Here is a 15,747-nt window from a genome sequence, read left to right as displayed (position 1 = left end):
ACTTCACTCTGGTGGCAAGAATTCCCATGAATACTTTATGACTTCTATAGAAACGGAGACTTTGAAAGTGACATTCACACAAAATAAAGCACCTCTCCGACTTGAAGGATATAGGGGCAAAGATAAAATGTTTTTTTGTTTAATGAGTCACTGGTTAAAGTAAACAGCAGTACATCTCTGCAGAGGCAGCAGGTATCGCCTGTCTTTTCTTGTAGTGCAAAAAAGACAGCAACATCCCTGTGTGAAGAAGTCCTCCCTGGTGTGTTTATTTAATCACAGGGGGTCAACATTTCAATGTCCCCTGGCCCAGAAACACTGCACATCCAGACGGGAACATCTTTGAGCAAGTGTTGATCCAAGCAATTACAGTCACACATACTCAGTGACCCATCACAGCAGACCACCCAAAACCTCTGGAGAGGTTCTTAGACCGGTTTATAGTTTGGATCTCACTTCACTGCAGTGGCATCTTGACCTGTGCTTTGTGCTCAAGGGTCAGAGGTCGGAGAGTTGGTCATGTGTCTCTCTTATCCAGACGGAGCTCTATCGCATGCTTCCACGGGCTGACTCTGTCCCTGACGAGTTAGTTTGGGTCAGATGTGCTCCTTTTTAAAGCAGCTTTAGGGTTTATGTTGGTGCAAAAGAGCAGCCAGAGAATGTTTAGATTTGGCACAATCAAAAATAATGTTTTGTACATTGGTAGATAATTCATGATGTCCATTTACTGTGCTGCTAGATTAGTATTTAAAAACAGTCAATACACATTTTAACGTCTTGACAAAAATCAACATGGAGAGAAAAAAAAAGCAGGTAAAATGCACAATATCCCACATTCAAGGAGCCATAGCCACCATGTCTGTGGTGTCATTCCCAGGAGAGTCTGAAATATTGCATCCTCTAAAGCGGAGGTGTCTATTTCCAAAGTGCATCAACTCACTGAAGCATGACAGCGGTACTGGACGGAGGCCATTAAGGTGGGTGTTTTGGTCCAATCATTAGCTGAAGTGACGGCCCAGTCGGGCTGGACGGTAGTCCACTCGGAGCTGGACGAAGGCGTGCAGAAGGTTGCGGTCCAGGTTGGTGAGCTGCTCCCCTGAACACACCTGCTTCAGGTTGTCAGGGGCGACCACCAGGAGGTTACAGAGGGCGTGCAGAGTGTCGAAGAGCTGCAGCACCAAAGGCATCTGCAGGACAGACATACGTGTAAGAAGAAAACTTCCAGAATGCAACATTTAAAAAGCACAAAAGATGAGATAAGCGACATATTTTGAATACCCACCTCCCAACATTGAAGACATTGTATGCATACTCCGCCGTCACCTTTGCCATGGTGCACAAAATAGATTTTTACCGATCTAAATGTATTTTTTATCTGCAAAATCTTTATTTTTCTTATGATCCTTTTTTTTTTAATACCATTATTTTTCGGGTTGTAACACTCATCAAACAGATGAATAGGAACTTTGACGAGTGGCTAACAACACAGTCAGATGAGCGCTATGTCTAAATTCTACCTTTTGACTGAAATTAATTGAATGTGCACAGCACTTGCCAGGAGTGGCAGCTGCCGGAGTCATTTATAAAAGGGAGTGTTTTGATTAGCAGAAAGCTCGTCAATCAACCTTAAGGTGCATATTGCTGTGCCTCAGAGGAATGAAGGAAGGAAGGATCTTTATTGTCATTGCTCAAGTACAACAAAATGTAATTTTTAGCACAAACCCGTTCAAGAGCAGACACACATTGTACAGGATAACAGTACAGGAACAAGTACTTATGGCACCCTGTAAAAGGTGGGAAAAAGGTGGATGACTGGGCTCTTATTGGGGAGGGCAGTCTGGGGTGAGGAAAAAAACTTGATAGCAAAGCCCATATACATATTACGATATACAACTCAAGACTTGCAACAGGAGGGGAGGGGGTGGGCAACCGGCCCGAAGCTCCCAGTCACTAGGGGCGCTGATCCGTTTTCAGTCATACCAAGTGGGGTAAGCGTCGAAGGTGTGGGATGGGGTTGGGGTATGTGTGTGTAGCGTGTATTTCACGTAGATGCATGTGCGTGTAAGCCCGACGTGTGTCTCTGTTACGCGACCTTAGTGCTCATCAGTTCAACAAAAGTCAACAAACAACAGGTGTATGTCCATGGGAGACAGGGAAGGAGTTTGTTACATCTTCACTGCACTCTCTTCTATGTGAGTCTCTTAGCAATGACCTTGTCACGTCGCTTGCAGCCAGGGAAACAATCCATAATAGAATGTTTGTGTTTGAGCGAGCGAAAACTAATTCAACATTTTTAGGTCTAATTGTCAATTTCATCATATTTTGCCATACAGAGCAGAGGGTGTCCCCAGATGTTGTCAAGTTTGCGATTTAATACAAAAAACAAAAGTCTGAGTGCCTGGATCTCTGTCCGCATCTTCCAATCATTTGTGTCAGCCCAGATGTCCTGTTACGATGATTACCAAAAGGTAAATATCGTCAACGTCCTTGACTGAAAGGGTCGCTAAGCACGCGGCAGTCCGCTTCTCCCAAGAGTATGTCATGTGTGCACAGCAACCATTCTATCAGGAAAGGCAGGTTCCCCCTAACCCGAGATCTTGTCAATTTTGTTGAGGAACCAGTTGATCAATTTCATTGTTTAAATTGCGGAAAGCAATGTAAAAAGAGGCTACAAGAATGTTAAGACAAGACAAAACAAAGAAGCAAGCAGGAGAGATAAGGGAGAGTCCGCGTTCGATGAGTGCCAAAGAGAGAGAGACTTAAAGGGGACCACTTATGCAAAACCAACTTTTCTTACCAATTGGTACAGTACCTGCTATTGGTACTTGCTTTTGTGTATTTGGGATCTGCATATGTGAACATTTGAAATCAAACCATGGAGGCATTGCGGAGTTATTTATAAAACAATATTGCACTTATTCATACTTGTTTTTCTTATTTGCCCAATTTGTGACATTTTTACCATTGGTGACATCAGCCATTTACTCGAAGAGCTTTGCGTGAGTCCGCCATTGTAGTACGACGGCGTAGTCAATAAGCTCCCTCTTTTTCTCTATCAATCAATCAATCAATCAATGTTTATTTATATAGCCCTAAATCACAAGTGTCTCAAAGGGCTGCACAAGCCACAACGACATCCTCGGTTCAGATCCCACATAAGGGCAAGGAAAAACTCAACCCAGTGGGATGTCAATGAGAATGAAAATGAGAAACCTTGGAGAGGACCACAGATGTGGGTGACCCCCCCTCTAGGGTAGACCGGATGCAATGGACGTCGAGTGGGTCTAGCATAATATTGTGAAAGTCCAGTCCATAGTGGATCCAACATAATAGTGAGTCTTCTATCCTCTTGTTGTGGGGCACTCTGTCTCCTACATGCACATGCACGCTGTTACCATTACTAATACAAAGTAGAGTATAGTCCGAACCTGTATCTGTCAGTAGATTCCATATGGAAGCACGAAAAACTACAACATGGCTGACGGGAAAACCACACAGTCGAAGTGGAGGCACTTAAAATAAGTCAGACAACAAAGCGGCACATCCTGAAGAGACGGTCTGAAAGTGGCTTGAAGACGGTCTGTAAAATATCTATGCAGGATTTTGACCACAATTACATGTTATCTAGACTACTAACTACAAATCATAGTATGACCCCTTTAAATAAACTGGACAGTAGCAACTGGAAGTAACAAGCTTATTTAAGAGTCAAAATGTGTGCTGATCAGTGTTTAATTAAGGCGGTCAAGGATTCTTACGCTGATATTCCATGAGTGAGATCAGCTGATACCGATCACATGTATCAACTGTACATTTTTTAATTAATATATGGTACGTGCTGTTGATAATTTAACAATATGAACACAATATTTAAACTAAAAGAAGCAATCTATGTAGAAATTGCAAGTGAATGACCCAATGCTGAAGCTGAACTGAAATGCTGACAAAATGTATAATTAATGTAAGAATACTTTGAATGTTGAAGCAGTTTGAATGTTGAAATGGTTTAATTGTTGAAATGATTTGATTGTAGGAATTTTTTGAATGTTGAAATAGTTTGAATGTTGAAAAGCTGACGCTGAATTGAAACGCTAATGGCTGTAGAAATGGTTTGAAGGTTAAAGTAGTTTAAAAGGTGAAGAGCAGAAGTTGTACTGAAATGTAGCATGAATCTTGAAATGCTAAATGTTGAAATAGCTAGAAGAGTTAGCATACTTTCAAGAGGATACAAAGTAACAATCCATGATTATTAGCTCTAAATGTATACAATTAGCTCAAATCTAGTATACAAAGGTAGCATGCTAATAGGGGAACAGCTAGCATACTTCTAAGATGGCGGCAAGTAACAAAATTCATGTTTATTTGATTAAAAAGTACAAAGTTATCTAAAATGCGAGCAGAAAAACGTTAGCATGCTTACATTAGCATGGCAACATTAGCATGGTAACAGGGGAACAGTTAGCATACTTTTAAAATGGCGCAAAGTATCGGCATCCATGATTATTAGGTTTTATTCTAAAAAATTTGCTAAAATGCTAGCATGCTAACATTAGCATGGTAACGGGGGGACAGCTGGTATACATCTAAGATGCACCACGTAATGAAAGTACAAAATTAGCTCAAATACTAGCATAAAACGTTAGTATGTTAATGTTGGCATGTTAACATTAGAATGCTAACAGGAGAACAGCTTGCATACCTCTAAGATGGCGCCAAGTAAATGTTAGCATGCTAATGTTAGTATGCTAATATTAACATGCTAACAGGAGAACATCTATCATACTTCTAAGATGGTTTTAAGTAACAAAATCCATGATTGTAAGGGAGGGTACATTTCCTGGTAATATGGGAATACTACAGCAAACAGTCTATTCAGCAATTTCATTTTTTAATTTTATTGGTGCTCCATGACTAACGGGGCTGATAAAATGAATTCAATTGATGCATTTTGGTATCTGCTGGCTTTTTTTTTTTCATGTTGTTCATTTTTTTTTTAGGAAATGTATTACTGTAATATACCTCCTACATTAAAAGACTTATTTCATTATGCATTTTCTTGCTTTCGAGTCATTCCAGATGCACGAATGCGCTGGTGATGCCATCCACAGCCTTATACACTGAATGTGAAAGAACAGTGTCACAGAGTGTCATCGTGCATATGTTTCTGTTGTCTAGATTGCGAATCATAAAACGTGTTACAGATTACAGATGTATGCTGCTGGTTCAACACATCCCAAACAGGTGACACGTAAAGAAAATGATCGTCTCCGTGGTAAAAGCACCGTATGCATGCAAAATCCTCATTTAAATAAGACGGTGTGCACCACTTTTCAATTGCACATGCAGTGTTAGTAGGTCACACGCAATACCCCCACTCATAGTACGCACTATTTTATTTTTTTGCTTATGCTGTTTAGGTAACAAAATAGGTAACTTTGATGTCCTGACTATGTGGAATGTTTTCATGGTTTTGATGGTTCACATGGTTGGAAGTGGTGGAAAAATGTGGAAGGAGTAGCAGAAAGGACAAAGGGAATTCTGGGAATCCCTGGAATTTTGAATTTCCAGTGTTCAAAGTGGAATGGTTTGAATCGGTTGAAAAATGTGAAAACTGTGGAGGTGTGAAAAACGGCCCATTCCTTTTCAATGAGAAACATTTCTCGTAAAAACTGAATTCTAGGAAATCTAAGAATTTTTAGAAAACTATTAAAGGACAGCCTGCGAGTCCTGGATGGGCTGAACATTTTGAAGTTTGAACGGTGTGAATTGGATGAACAGGGAGGAAGGTCTGACGCGCTGAAAAGTAGCAGACTAAGAAAGAGAATAATACATTGATTTGGTTGATTGGCTGACATAAGTTCTTGCTGGATGTTAGAGAGAATGTGAATGTTTAAACTGCTGCCTGCTCCTCCTTACTTATATACTGTAATAATAATTTAGAATCAGAATCATCTTTATTGGCCAAATATATTTAACACACAAGGAATTTGACTTGGTAGACTGTCCTTTCTTTGTTTAATGTAAGCAGCAAGTACAAGAGGGCACAGTAATGTGGCGGCCATCCGCGGCTTCAATACAGTATATGTTTTTCCTATAAATACAGTGACTGCTTACTTTCTGCTGCACCTCTGTTCCATCTACACTTTAAAGTTTACTCAGCACTTGTTTCTTGGTGTTGATTAAGCTAGCTTAAGTATTAGCACGGATGCTTCTGGCTTGCTCTCGGTGTGTAACATGTTCAGAATTGTCTTCCAGTAATAATTAATAGCTTATTAGCTTATAGATTATAATACTTAAGATACTAAGAAATGCAGGTGATTCTTATTAGCTTAGGGGAAAGTTCCACAATGTGTATGGAGACACTTTATTTGCTGCTAGCCACTTGTCAGCTGGGGTCTACAAAATAAATAGTTTCAGCCAGAGGGGATTGGTATTTGTGGTTAGTTTTAAAAGGCATTAATTGGCACTTACTTTTTCATGGAAATTGGCTGATACTGATCAGTGGCAGATTGATTGGCACATCTTGAAATGTGTACATGTTCTAAGGTCTGAGAATGTGGATTTTAAGTGATGCAATTTTAAATATTCTAAATTGAAATAATCTTTAGTTCTGGACCTAGTAGAGAATCACTGTTGCACAGTAGAATATTTGTACAAAAGGCCATGTTTTGCCCTGGACCTTTGCCCCCCTCTCACCCTGAAGTCCTTGGCGCATCGTCTGTATTCAGCCACGTCGCAGATGGCCAGCATGCCTCCCATGGAGCTGTAGCTGTACTGCTGCAAATGCTCGTGGATGAGGCGGTGGAAGCGAACGCCCAACTCCGTCAGCACCGTGTCCACATTCTTGCCGTCCATAGACTTTCGCACGTGCTCCACCTGCCGACTGACGTAGGCGCAAACCTTGGAGCAAGCCTACAAGAGGGCAGAGAAGGTTGTTTAAAAAAAACAAAAAAAACCCGCCAGCTGACGGTTCAATTAGCCTGTCCGTGTCTTACTGTAGTGTACTGGATCATGACGTTGTTCTCGTCCTCCGGCTTAAAGTCAGTCTTCTTCTGTTCCGTTGCCAAGACATGCTTCATTTGTCCCACCATGCAGTTTAGCGTTCTGCAGCATTGAACCACATCTTTCACAAACATGCAGCATTTCAAAGGAAGATTGTTGGTTAGTACACACTGACCTGTCTATTCCTGTGTCCAGTTTCACCTCCATCTGCTCTATCACTTCTTTCTTTTTGTGCAAACACTCTGCCAACTTTGGAGATGAACTGCAAGCACGGATTGCAAAACGTAAACATTTGAGATGTTTTTTTTTACCTATAATGGTTAGTCATTTAAATGATTAGTTATTTGATGACCTCTTATAATTTACACTCACTGAACACTTCATCATGTACACGTGCACAATGCAATACAAACCAATACACGAGATGCACTACTGATAAAACAATGTTTATTAATGTAGTTTGCATTGGTGAAGATCATACTTTACTCCTCTTTTGTAAGCTAACCAAAACTTCTTGTCAGAGCAGTATTCCTAAATACAGCGACGTTGTGGCCAGTGAGTGTAAGTTAAATATCATAAACCCTTTAACCTTTAACCAACCTTATAAGAGGCATAAGCTGGTCGTTAAACTGCTTGTCAAACAAGTGAAATATAGAGTTTGCCTGTTGGACCACATCCAGGAAGTACAAATTGGCATTCTTGGCATCTGCAGAGGGGATTGCTGCATTAAAGCAAGATGGAGAGAGAGAGAGAGAGAGAGAGAGAGAGAGAGAGAGAGAGAGAGAGAGAGAGAGAGAGAGAGAGAGAGAGAGAGAAAACGATTAAACAATGAATTTAAAAGGTCTGGAAAATGCAGACCCCAAAAAAGTTAATCACTAAAACTGTGATGTTGAAAGTGAAAGGAATAAGAATAATACGCCTAATAAAGGAAGTCCTTCAATGGGCAGGTTCAAGCATTATTTAGCATACCCATTAGGCCTGGGCGATATATTGATCAATTCGACTAATTCGGACGGCTCAGATGGTAGCGCAGGCGTGCCACCAAATTGAAGGTTCCAAGCGCAATTCCAGCTTCCACCATCCTCGTCACCCACCTTTCTCCCAGCGCCACTGACACTGGTTTATGAATGTGAATGAATGTTTGGTAGTGGTGGGAGTGGCCGGAGGTGCAAATTGTCAGCCATGCTTCCGTCCGTCTACCAAAGGGCGGCTGTGGCTAAAAATGTAGCTTACCACCATAATTGTGAATGTGGAGTGAATGAATGATGAGTTCTCAGTTCTCTGTGAAGTGCTTTGATTGTCTTAAAAAGTGTTATATAAATCTAATCCATTATTATTATTATTATAATCCAGGTTTTTGCTAGGATGAAATAAAAATTTCAACAATCTCGTTTTTTTCACTCTTTGATATGGAGCAGGTTTTGCCCCCAGGAGCTTCTTTAGCCTTCCCCGTTTCCTTTGCTGAGATGCACACACAGCTACAACATGGCAACCGGTAACGAGAGCTTTGTTTTGTATAGTATCGGCATTGGTTTGGGTTTATGTGTGTGAACAAATGACTTTGCGCTGCAAAGTTTGTATAAAGCCTTTTGCAACAAAAGGCAGCTGCACAACAAACTTATTCCAGCATGTAAAACAGAAGCATCCAGCCGAGTGGGAGATACTGTATGTCACTCGTCACGAGAGGTACAAAGCCGCTACAACTAACCAACTCCCGCTAAAACTAACCAACTCCCGCTAAATTGCATTTTAATGTGGTAGAATCATTAACGTAAAACATCACGTATGAATAAAAAGAGCATGGCAGAGAACAATCACTAAGGCAGTGACTTAATGTGATTGTAAACAAGTCTGTCTCCTTTCAGAGTACCAAGTGTATTTTTTTAAGAGAAGAACAGCTGCCACATTACTTTCAGGGGGAAAAAAGTATTTTACTTTTGTTAAGTTTGGATCAAATAAAAGCAAAACTTGTTTTGCATTATCTCTGTCATTTGAACTTATCGTTGTAAAAGTAGATATAAAATCGTTTAATAAATATTTTGTGAAAAACTCAATATATTACATTTTTAGGCAATAATGCCTAAACACCTAAAAGACCTGAGGTGTTTGTACCAGAGAGGCCGATCTCCAAAGCATAGTCAATGTGGTCCACACACAGATGCTCAACCAACAGCAGAAAGATTGAGAAGGCATTCTTGGGCAGGTCGGCAGGATCTGAAAGCTGCATCGTCACAAATGAAAACAAGTCATGAATTGAAAACAACAAGAGTGTGTATGTAATATCGACACACTGCTGCAAAAAAAGATAGTGGGCTCACCTTGTGGCACCTCTCAAAAGCATGCCGGGTTTCCTGCAGCAGGTTAACCACCAACTCTGGTGACAGAAATGTCTCCCCATGGGTGTCAATACTAGGGCCCAGTGGTAAGTTGGTGCGTTGTCTGATCCTCTCTTTTAGCTCTTGTATACTGTAGGAGGACACTTTAACATCAGTATCTAGGACTGTAATGGTTAATCGTGTAAGAAAAAGCTTTCATTCATATTCTGTTGCTTCACGCTTAATCGAGTGTAATAATTAGAATTGAGAAAATCCGAATCGCATGGAGTCCCCGGAACTCTAAATACGTGGACATAAATTCCACACGGCCACTGGTGTGTGGGTGTCATGATCTGTGTTGCGGCAACCACATGTTAAAAGTGCAATTTTTTTAATGTTGATAATATTCATGTATTAAGAAAAAATAAGGTTAACGCAAACAGAAAAATCTCTGTTTACTTCAACCATCCATCCATCCATCCATCCATTTTCTACCGCTTATCCCTTTCGGGGTTGAGGGGGGTGCTGGAGCCTATCTCAGCTGCATTCGGTACACCCTGGACAAATTGCCACCTCATCACAGGGCCAACACAGATAGACAGACAGCATTCACACACAAAGGACCATTTAGTGTTGCCAACCAAGCTATCCCCAGGTGCATGTCTTTGGAGGTGGGAGGAAGCCGGAGTACCCGGAGAGAACCCACGCAGTCACGGGGAGAACATGCAAACTCCACACAGAAAGATCCCGAGCGCAGGATCGAACCCAGGACCTTCGTATTGTGAGGCAGACGCACTAACCCCTCTTCCGCCGTGCAACCATTTTAACCTAAAATACACATTGAGGCTATAAAGTGTGTTTTATCTGATTAGTCAAACTAAGTAATCGATAGCTGCAGTCCTATCAGCATGTGGCCAGTACAGATCTACCAATTATGAAAATGTTTTATTAAATGTACAGTAACACAATGTATCACGGGCCAATAAAAAACAGGCCTTAGGTGACCAACCACAGCTCCCGTTGAGTATTTAGCTTATTAGCTTCTTTTGTTGTGAGCGTATGGTGGTATTTAAAGAGAAAAAGGGAGTGTTATTGCAACTGGAACTAATTTGTGCATTACAACAGTCACTTCTAAAATCAGAGGAAAATGCATCCACGGAGGCTCTGAATGAGGAATAGGAAACATTAGCTATGTGCACATGGACACATTCAATCGGATTAAAAGCCTAGCCAGAATAAAAATGCTTCATGTAAACACGGCATTTTGAATATTCTGACCCGATCACACATGTTCGAATCACAGTTTCATTCTGATCGAGACGTGTGGTTTATGCCAATAGTAATTTGGATTGTAGCCCATGAAAACACATCTTCCGAAATTCAGGTTGGAATTATCCTTACTGTGCATGTCTTTGATGTCAGTTATACTTTGGTGGTGGAGGGGAACTAAATTTAATAGTCTCGGAATGAAACTATTGTCTTGCTGCTGTCTCTCCACATTTAACATGTACATAAGTAGCCCTATACGTTGTTGAGTTTGTTGCTTTAAAACGAGACTAGCAAAAACAAAAGTATGGTCTGGAGTATCATGTGTCGATGTAACAATAAAAGAAGGGATCCAGTTGTAGTCTTAATGAGCTGTTTTATTCACGACATTACAGCTATTTCAAGTGCTAACTGCTAGCCTCAGACACTAACAGAATGTTGTATCATGAAGACGTGCGACAACTTAAACATATTGCAACATACATGGCACAGAACAGCTACATTTCAAAAAGAGAGGTAAAACAAAAGTAGTGAACAGAAGGAAAAAATTATAAATAAATACTGTGATAACGTCTAACGAACAGAAATGCACAAAGCCATGCTTGTTTACAGTGGAAGTCTACTTCTTCAGCACCTGCAGTGAGCGAGCTTGTCCAAAAGATGGCGCCGTAGCACAAACAATAACACACTTTTCCGTTTATGTGTGCTGCGCATGTCAAGGTAAAGTATTCCGATTTAAGAAATGATGCATGAAACTGCATGTCATAATCAGATAATTTTTTCAGTGTATGTACACAGGAACATTCTAATCCGAACGATTATCAGATTATATACATTTAGTCCATGTACACATAGCTAATGTTGGATGGATGGTACTTTGGTTTCATTGCACTTAAAAAGTACAACAAAATGACATTTTCAGTACAAACCCATTCAAGAATAGACATACAGTAACAGGGTGGAAACAACAGGAAAACTGATCGAGTCGCCACATGGGCAGCGCTCCGTGGAAAAAAAAAAGGTAAACATGGGGGGGAGGAGCAGGAGAAAAAGCAAGTCCCAAACTAAATTTCTAGGTGATAGTTAGAGCTCAGGAAATACTTCAAGCAAAGCACATACCATATTTTTCGGATTATAAATCACAGTTTTTATCATAGTTTGGCCAGGGGTGCGACATATACTCCAGAGTGATTTATGTGTGAAATTATTAACACATTACCGTATAATATTATTTATCTTAATTCACGGAAGAGACGAAGCAAATGTCAGCAATCGTCACACACACATCAGCGGTTGTCACACACACGTCAACCAATAGAAATTATGCGGGGGCGGGTAATGGCACAAGTGCATTGTGGGTCATGGCACAAGTGCATTGTGGGTCATGGGATGCTACCTGCTACTACGTCCGTAGCTATAAAAATGGATCATTTCAACATTGGCGGTAACTTATAAAAACTGAGAAGGGCTGAATAAAAATGGCACCGAAAAGGAAATCATATACTGCAGATTACAAGCTGACATAGTAAAATATGCAGCAGAGAACAGCAATTGAGCAGCAGAAAGAAAGGACATACCAGAGGTGACACCAGGGAGGAAGATTTCATCGGATTTAGCGATCGGGAGAGACAGATTGTTTGGTAAACGTATAGCATGTTCTGTATGTTATAGTTATTTGAATGACTCTTGCCATGATGTGTTGCGTTAACATACCAGGCACGTTCTCAGTTGGTTATTTGTGCGTCATATGGCGTACACTTATTCAGCCTGTTGTTCACTATTGTTTATTTATTTTAAATTGCCTTTCAAATGTATATTCTTGGTGTTGGATTTTATCAAATACATTTCCCCCAAAAATGCGACTTATACTCCAGTGCGACATATAAATGTTGTTTCCTTCTTTATTGTGCATTTTCGGCCGGTGCGACGTATACTCCGGAACGACTTATAGTCCGAAAAATACGGTACATATTACTACATACAACTTGAGACTTGCAACGAGGGGGAGGGGGCAGGGGTGGGTGAGTGTGTAAGCCTGCAAAGTGGCTCCGTCCGGGAGGATAGTTTTTTTTTTTGGAAGTTTGCTTTTTCTTTAGGTGAACATAATGCTACGCAAGAGGGTGTGCAGGGGGAGAAGTCAGACGTTGTAGCCGGCGTGTGCAACTAAAACCGGCAAAATGCATACCTAGAAAGCAACGAAGCGTATATTCAATGGTCAAAATGTGCTCAAGTTACAGGTGTGCACAAGGGGATAAAAGATTCAATGTAATCTGACCTGCTGGTGCCAATCGAACGTTTCTGGTGGTTCTTGGAGTCGTAGTAGCGCTGCAGAATGATGGCGCCACGACTGCGAAGGTAGTCCCTCTCCATGTCAATGTAGCTTTCCAGGTAGAAGGAGAAGATGCTCTTGATGAGCTTGGACAGGAAGGTGTGCTTGTCAGAGCCCAGGTTGAACTCAGTCAATTTAGGGGCCAACACGGTAGTTCTGGAGCATTAGGATGAACAGTAAAAACATGATGTTCTGTGTACACAAAAAAGACCTAAGAAGAGCAGTGACTTACTGTACCTAGTGTAAAGGTCATAGAGGTTCTTGAGGTATTGTTCCACATCAGAATGCCGCGTGTCGTCCAGCTTTTCTCTGACATGGGCCTGCACAAACAAGTCAAATGAGGACAGTTGTTCCAACAACCTGAAGACATTAGGAGGTACCTGTAATTTGTTTTCGAATATATTTTGGATAAGTTTAGCCATGACGGTCTCCGGGCTGCTGAAGACCTCACCGACTTGTTTGTTGACCCGCTGGCAGAGGACGGCTGTGTCCTCGAACACATCATTCATAATGTAGGCACCCTAGGACAGATATACAAGCTTCATGCAAATGTTTGCTCCAGCTGATGAACAAGCTTAGGAAAAATGACTTACTTCCTGACATTGTTTGATGTATACATCCACACAGTGTGCATAGCCCTTGAGAAACATTCACAAGTGTTTTTTAAGAAATTGTTCTTTACCAAACAGTAGGGTTGGGCGATATAGACGATAAACGGTATAAATCATATAAATTTGGCCGACGTTAGAGTTCATATTGATGACACATTCTAGCTGTGTCCCACATGTTTAACAGCAACAAATGCGTTTCTCCACAGTGTGAAGATGCTTCAAAATCACTAATCCTCACCTCCATGGTGGTAAATAAACTATGTTTCTAACAAGAATCATCACTGGAGGATGAGGAATGGCTAAACATGCTACACTACACAGCCTAGGAGGATATGCTAAATGCTAAGCTTAAATGTAAACAGAGGTGGGATGATCGACAGTATGATACCAAGTATAGTATCCGTATCAACACGACAGTGATTAAATCAATATTTTTTTATTGTCAAATATTTCATCGTTTTTTTGTTTACAAACTCAGGAAATAAGTCCCTGGATACAGGAGGACTTTAAAGACAAAAACAATAGACATTGAATCAGGCACAATGGTAGGAAATAATTAAAATATTTAAATGACATTGTTACACCACCAACCTGTGTTTTGTCTGATTATATTTGCAATGAAAAATTCAATAATTTATTGATGTTGAAAATTTTAAGTATGGGTATACCCAAATTTTTAGTAAATAAGTGTAAAGTACCCAAACAACATACAAATAAGTGCTTAGTACATTTTAGTACATAGAACCATGTTACAACATACAGTAACCAGCTATTAACAGTGATTTAGCAAGTAAATAAAATGATAAATGGGTTATACTTGTATAGCGCTTTTCTACCTTCAAGGTACTCAAAGCGCTTTGACAGTATTTCCACATTCACCCATTCACACACACATTCACACACTGATGGCGGGAGCTGCCATGCAAGGCGCTAACCAGCAGCCATCAGGAGCGTCTTGCCCAAGGACACAACGGACGTGACTAGGATGGTAGAAGGTGGGGATTGAACCCCAGTAACCAGCAACCCTCCGATTGCTGGCCCGGCCACTCTACCAACTTCGCCACGCCGCCCACAAGTAGATTAATAATAATTTTGCGAAAATAATACAACAGGAAATTACACAGTATGGTATTGCATATGTGAGCAGCCAAATTAGGAGCCTTTTTAACTTGTTTTTAAATGGTTCTATTATAATTAATCTGCCAAATAATATTTTGTAATATATATATATTTATACCGCAGAAGGCTGCAATATATAATGCAACATATTATAGGTCATATCGCCCATCCCTACCAAACAGGAAACGATCATCTATAAATGCTTACGGTGAAGATTAACTGATGAAAAACGGATGACGTCGTGGGATTACCGTACCTTGAAATGTAGGAGAACTGCTGCCACTTCCCGCATACGTCCAATCTCGCCCCTGCGCTGGGCAGCAGTGAACTCCTGGATTAACTGTCGCTCCAGGTCATGGTACTTACCTGAAGACAACAATAAAATAAAAAAAACATCGCCCACTAAATAACCTTTTAGAGCTCATCTTTGTTCACGATGAAGCATGTGATGAACTTACTTGCAATTTTGGCTTTAACGTCTGCAAATCTGGAAACCACAAAATGACCCATGAAAATGACAGTGATATTCCACAATCAATCCTACAAACAACAGTCACTTCATTGTGTACAAATATACAGTATAATCTAACAAGATGCAATAGAAGAGCTGTATTAAAAAAATTAGGGCTTTCAAAAATAACAATTTAAAAGGAAAAGTGCACTTTTTTTTGGAATTTTGTCTATTGTTCACAATCATTATGAAAGACATGGCGATGGATGGAATTTGTTTCTTAATGCATTCTAAATATTAAATACATTTGATGAAAGGTCCGTTTACAATGGAGCCTACGGGAGCAGCTCTATTCTGCCCATAAAGCCCCTAAAAAACATTCAAACACCTCCATTAGGATTTTATATACATGCTGTAAGTATACAAGTAAAGTAGTAACGGGCACATTTATAATATCATTTAATTATTTTAGTTAAATAATTAAAGCGTATGCTTTAATCACTTTAAGCATATGCGGCGCATTCATTTAAAAAACGCATCACGTTTTCTTTTTTTTTAACAACATCACTGACTAGTACTCACTGCAGACTTTATGAGAGCCAACAAACATAATAAAACATCACTTACTGTACAAGGTCTGCTTTCATTAGGATACCG

At 40.3% G+C, this 15,747-nt stretch overlaps 1 protein-coding gene across 1 annotated transcript in view; it reads right to left on the bottom strand.

The window, feature by feature from the left end:
* Window positions 1-242: 242 nt before the first annotated feature.
* Window positions 243-15,747, bottom strand: part of exoc5 (exocyst complex component 5) — a 32,378-nt gene continuing 16,873 nt past the window's right edge. Inside the window, exons 6-18 of the mRNA XM_062042108.1 lie at window positions 15,098-15,126; window positions 14,896-15,005; window positions 13,503-13,547; window positions 13,290-13,430; window positions 13,147-13,229; window positions 12,856-13,065; window positions 9,318-9,465; window positions 9,112-9,220; window positions 7,600-7,720; window positions 7,175-7,261; window positions 6,993-7,101; window positions 6,694-6,909; window positions 243-1,184 (exon numbers count right to left, since the gene is read on the bottom strand). Coding sequence (XP_061898092.1) covers window positions 996-1,184; window positions 6,694-6,909; window positions 6,993-7,101; window positions 7,175-7,261; window positions 7,600-7,720; window positions 9,112-9,220; window positions 9,318-9,465; window positions 12,856-13,065; window positions 13,147-13,229; window positions 13,290-13,430; window positions 13,503-13,547; window positions 14,896-15,005; window positions 15,098-15,126 — 1,597 coding nt within the window. The 3' untranslated portion in view covers window positions 243-995. The remainder of the gene's footprint in view (window positions 1,185-6,693; window positions 6,910-6,992; window positions 7,102-7,174; window positions 7,262-7,599; window positions 7,721-9,111; window positions 9,221-9,317; window positions 9,466-12,855; window positions 13,066-13,146; window positions 13,230-13,289; window positions 13,431-13,502; window positions 13,548-14,895; window positions 15,006-15,097; window positions 15,127-15,747) is intronic.

This window comes from Entelurus aequoreus, linkage group LG03 (assembly GCF_033978785.1).
Source record: "Entelurus aequoreus isolate RoL-2023_Sb linkage group LG03, RoL_Eaeq_v1.1, whole genome shotgun sequence".
In the NCBI taxonomy this organism is placed as follows: Eukaryota; Metazoa; Chordata; class Actinopteri; order Syngnathiformes; family Syngnathidae; genus Entelurus; species Entelurus aequoreus.
This window is presented reverse-complemented; position numbering and strand designations above follow the sequence as displayed.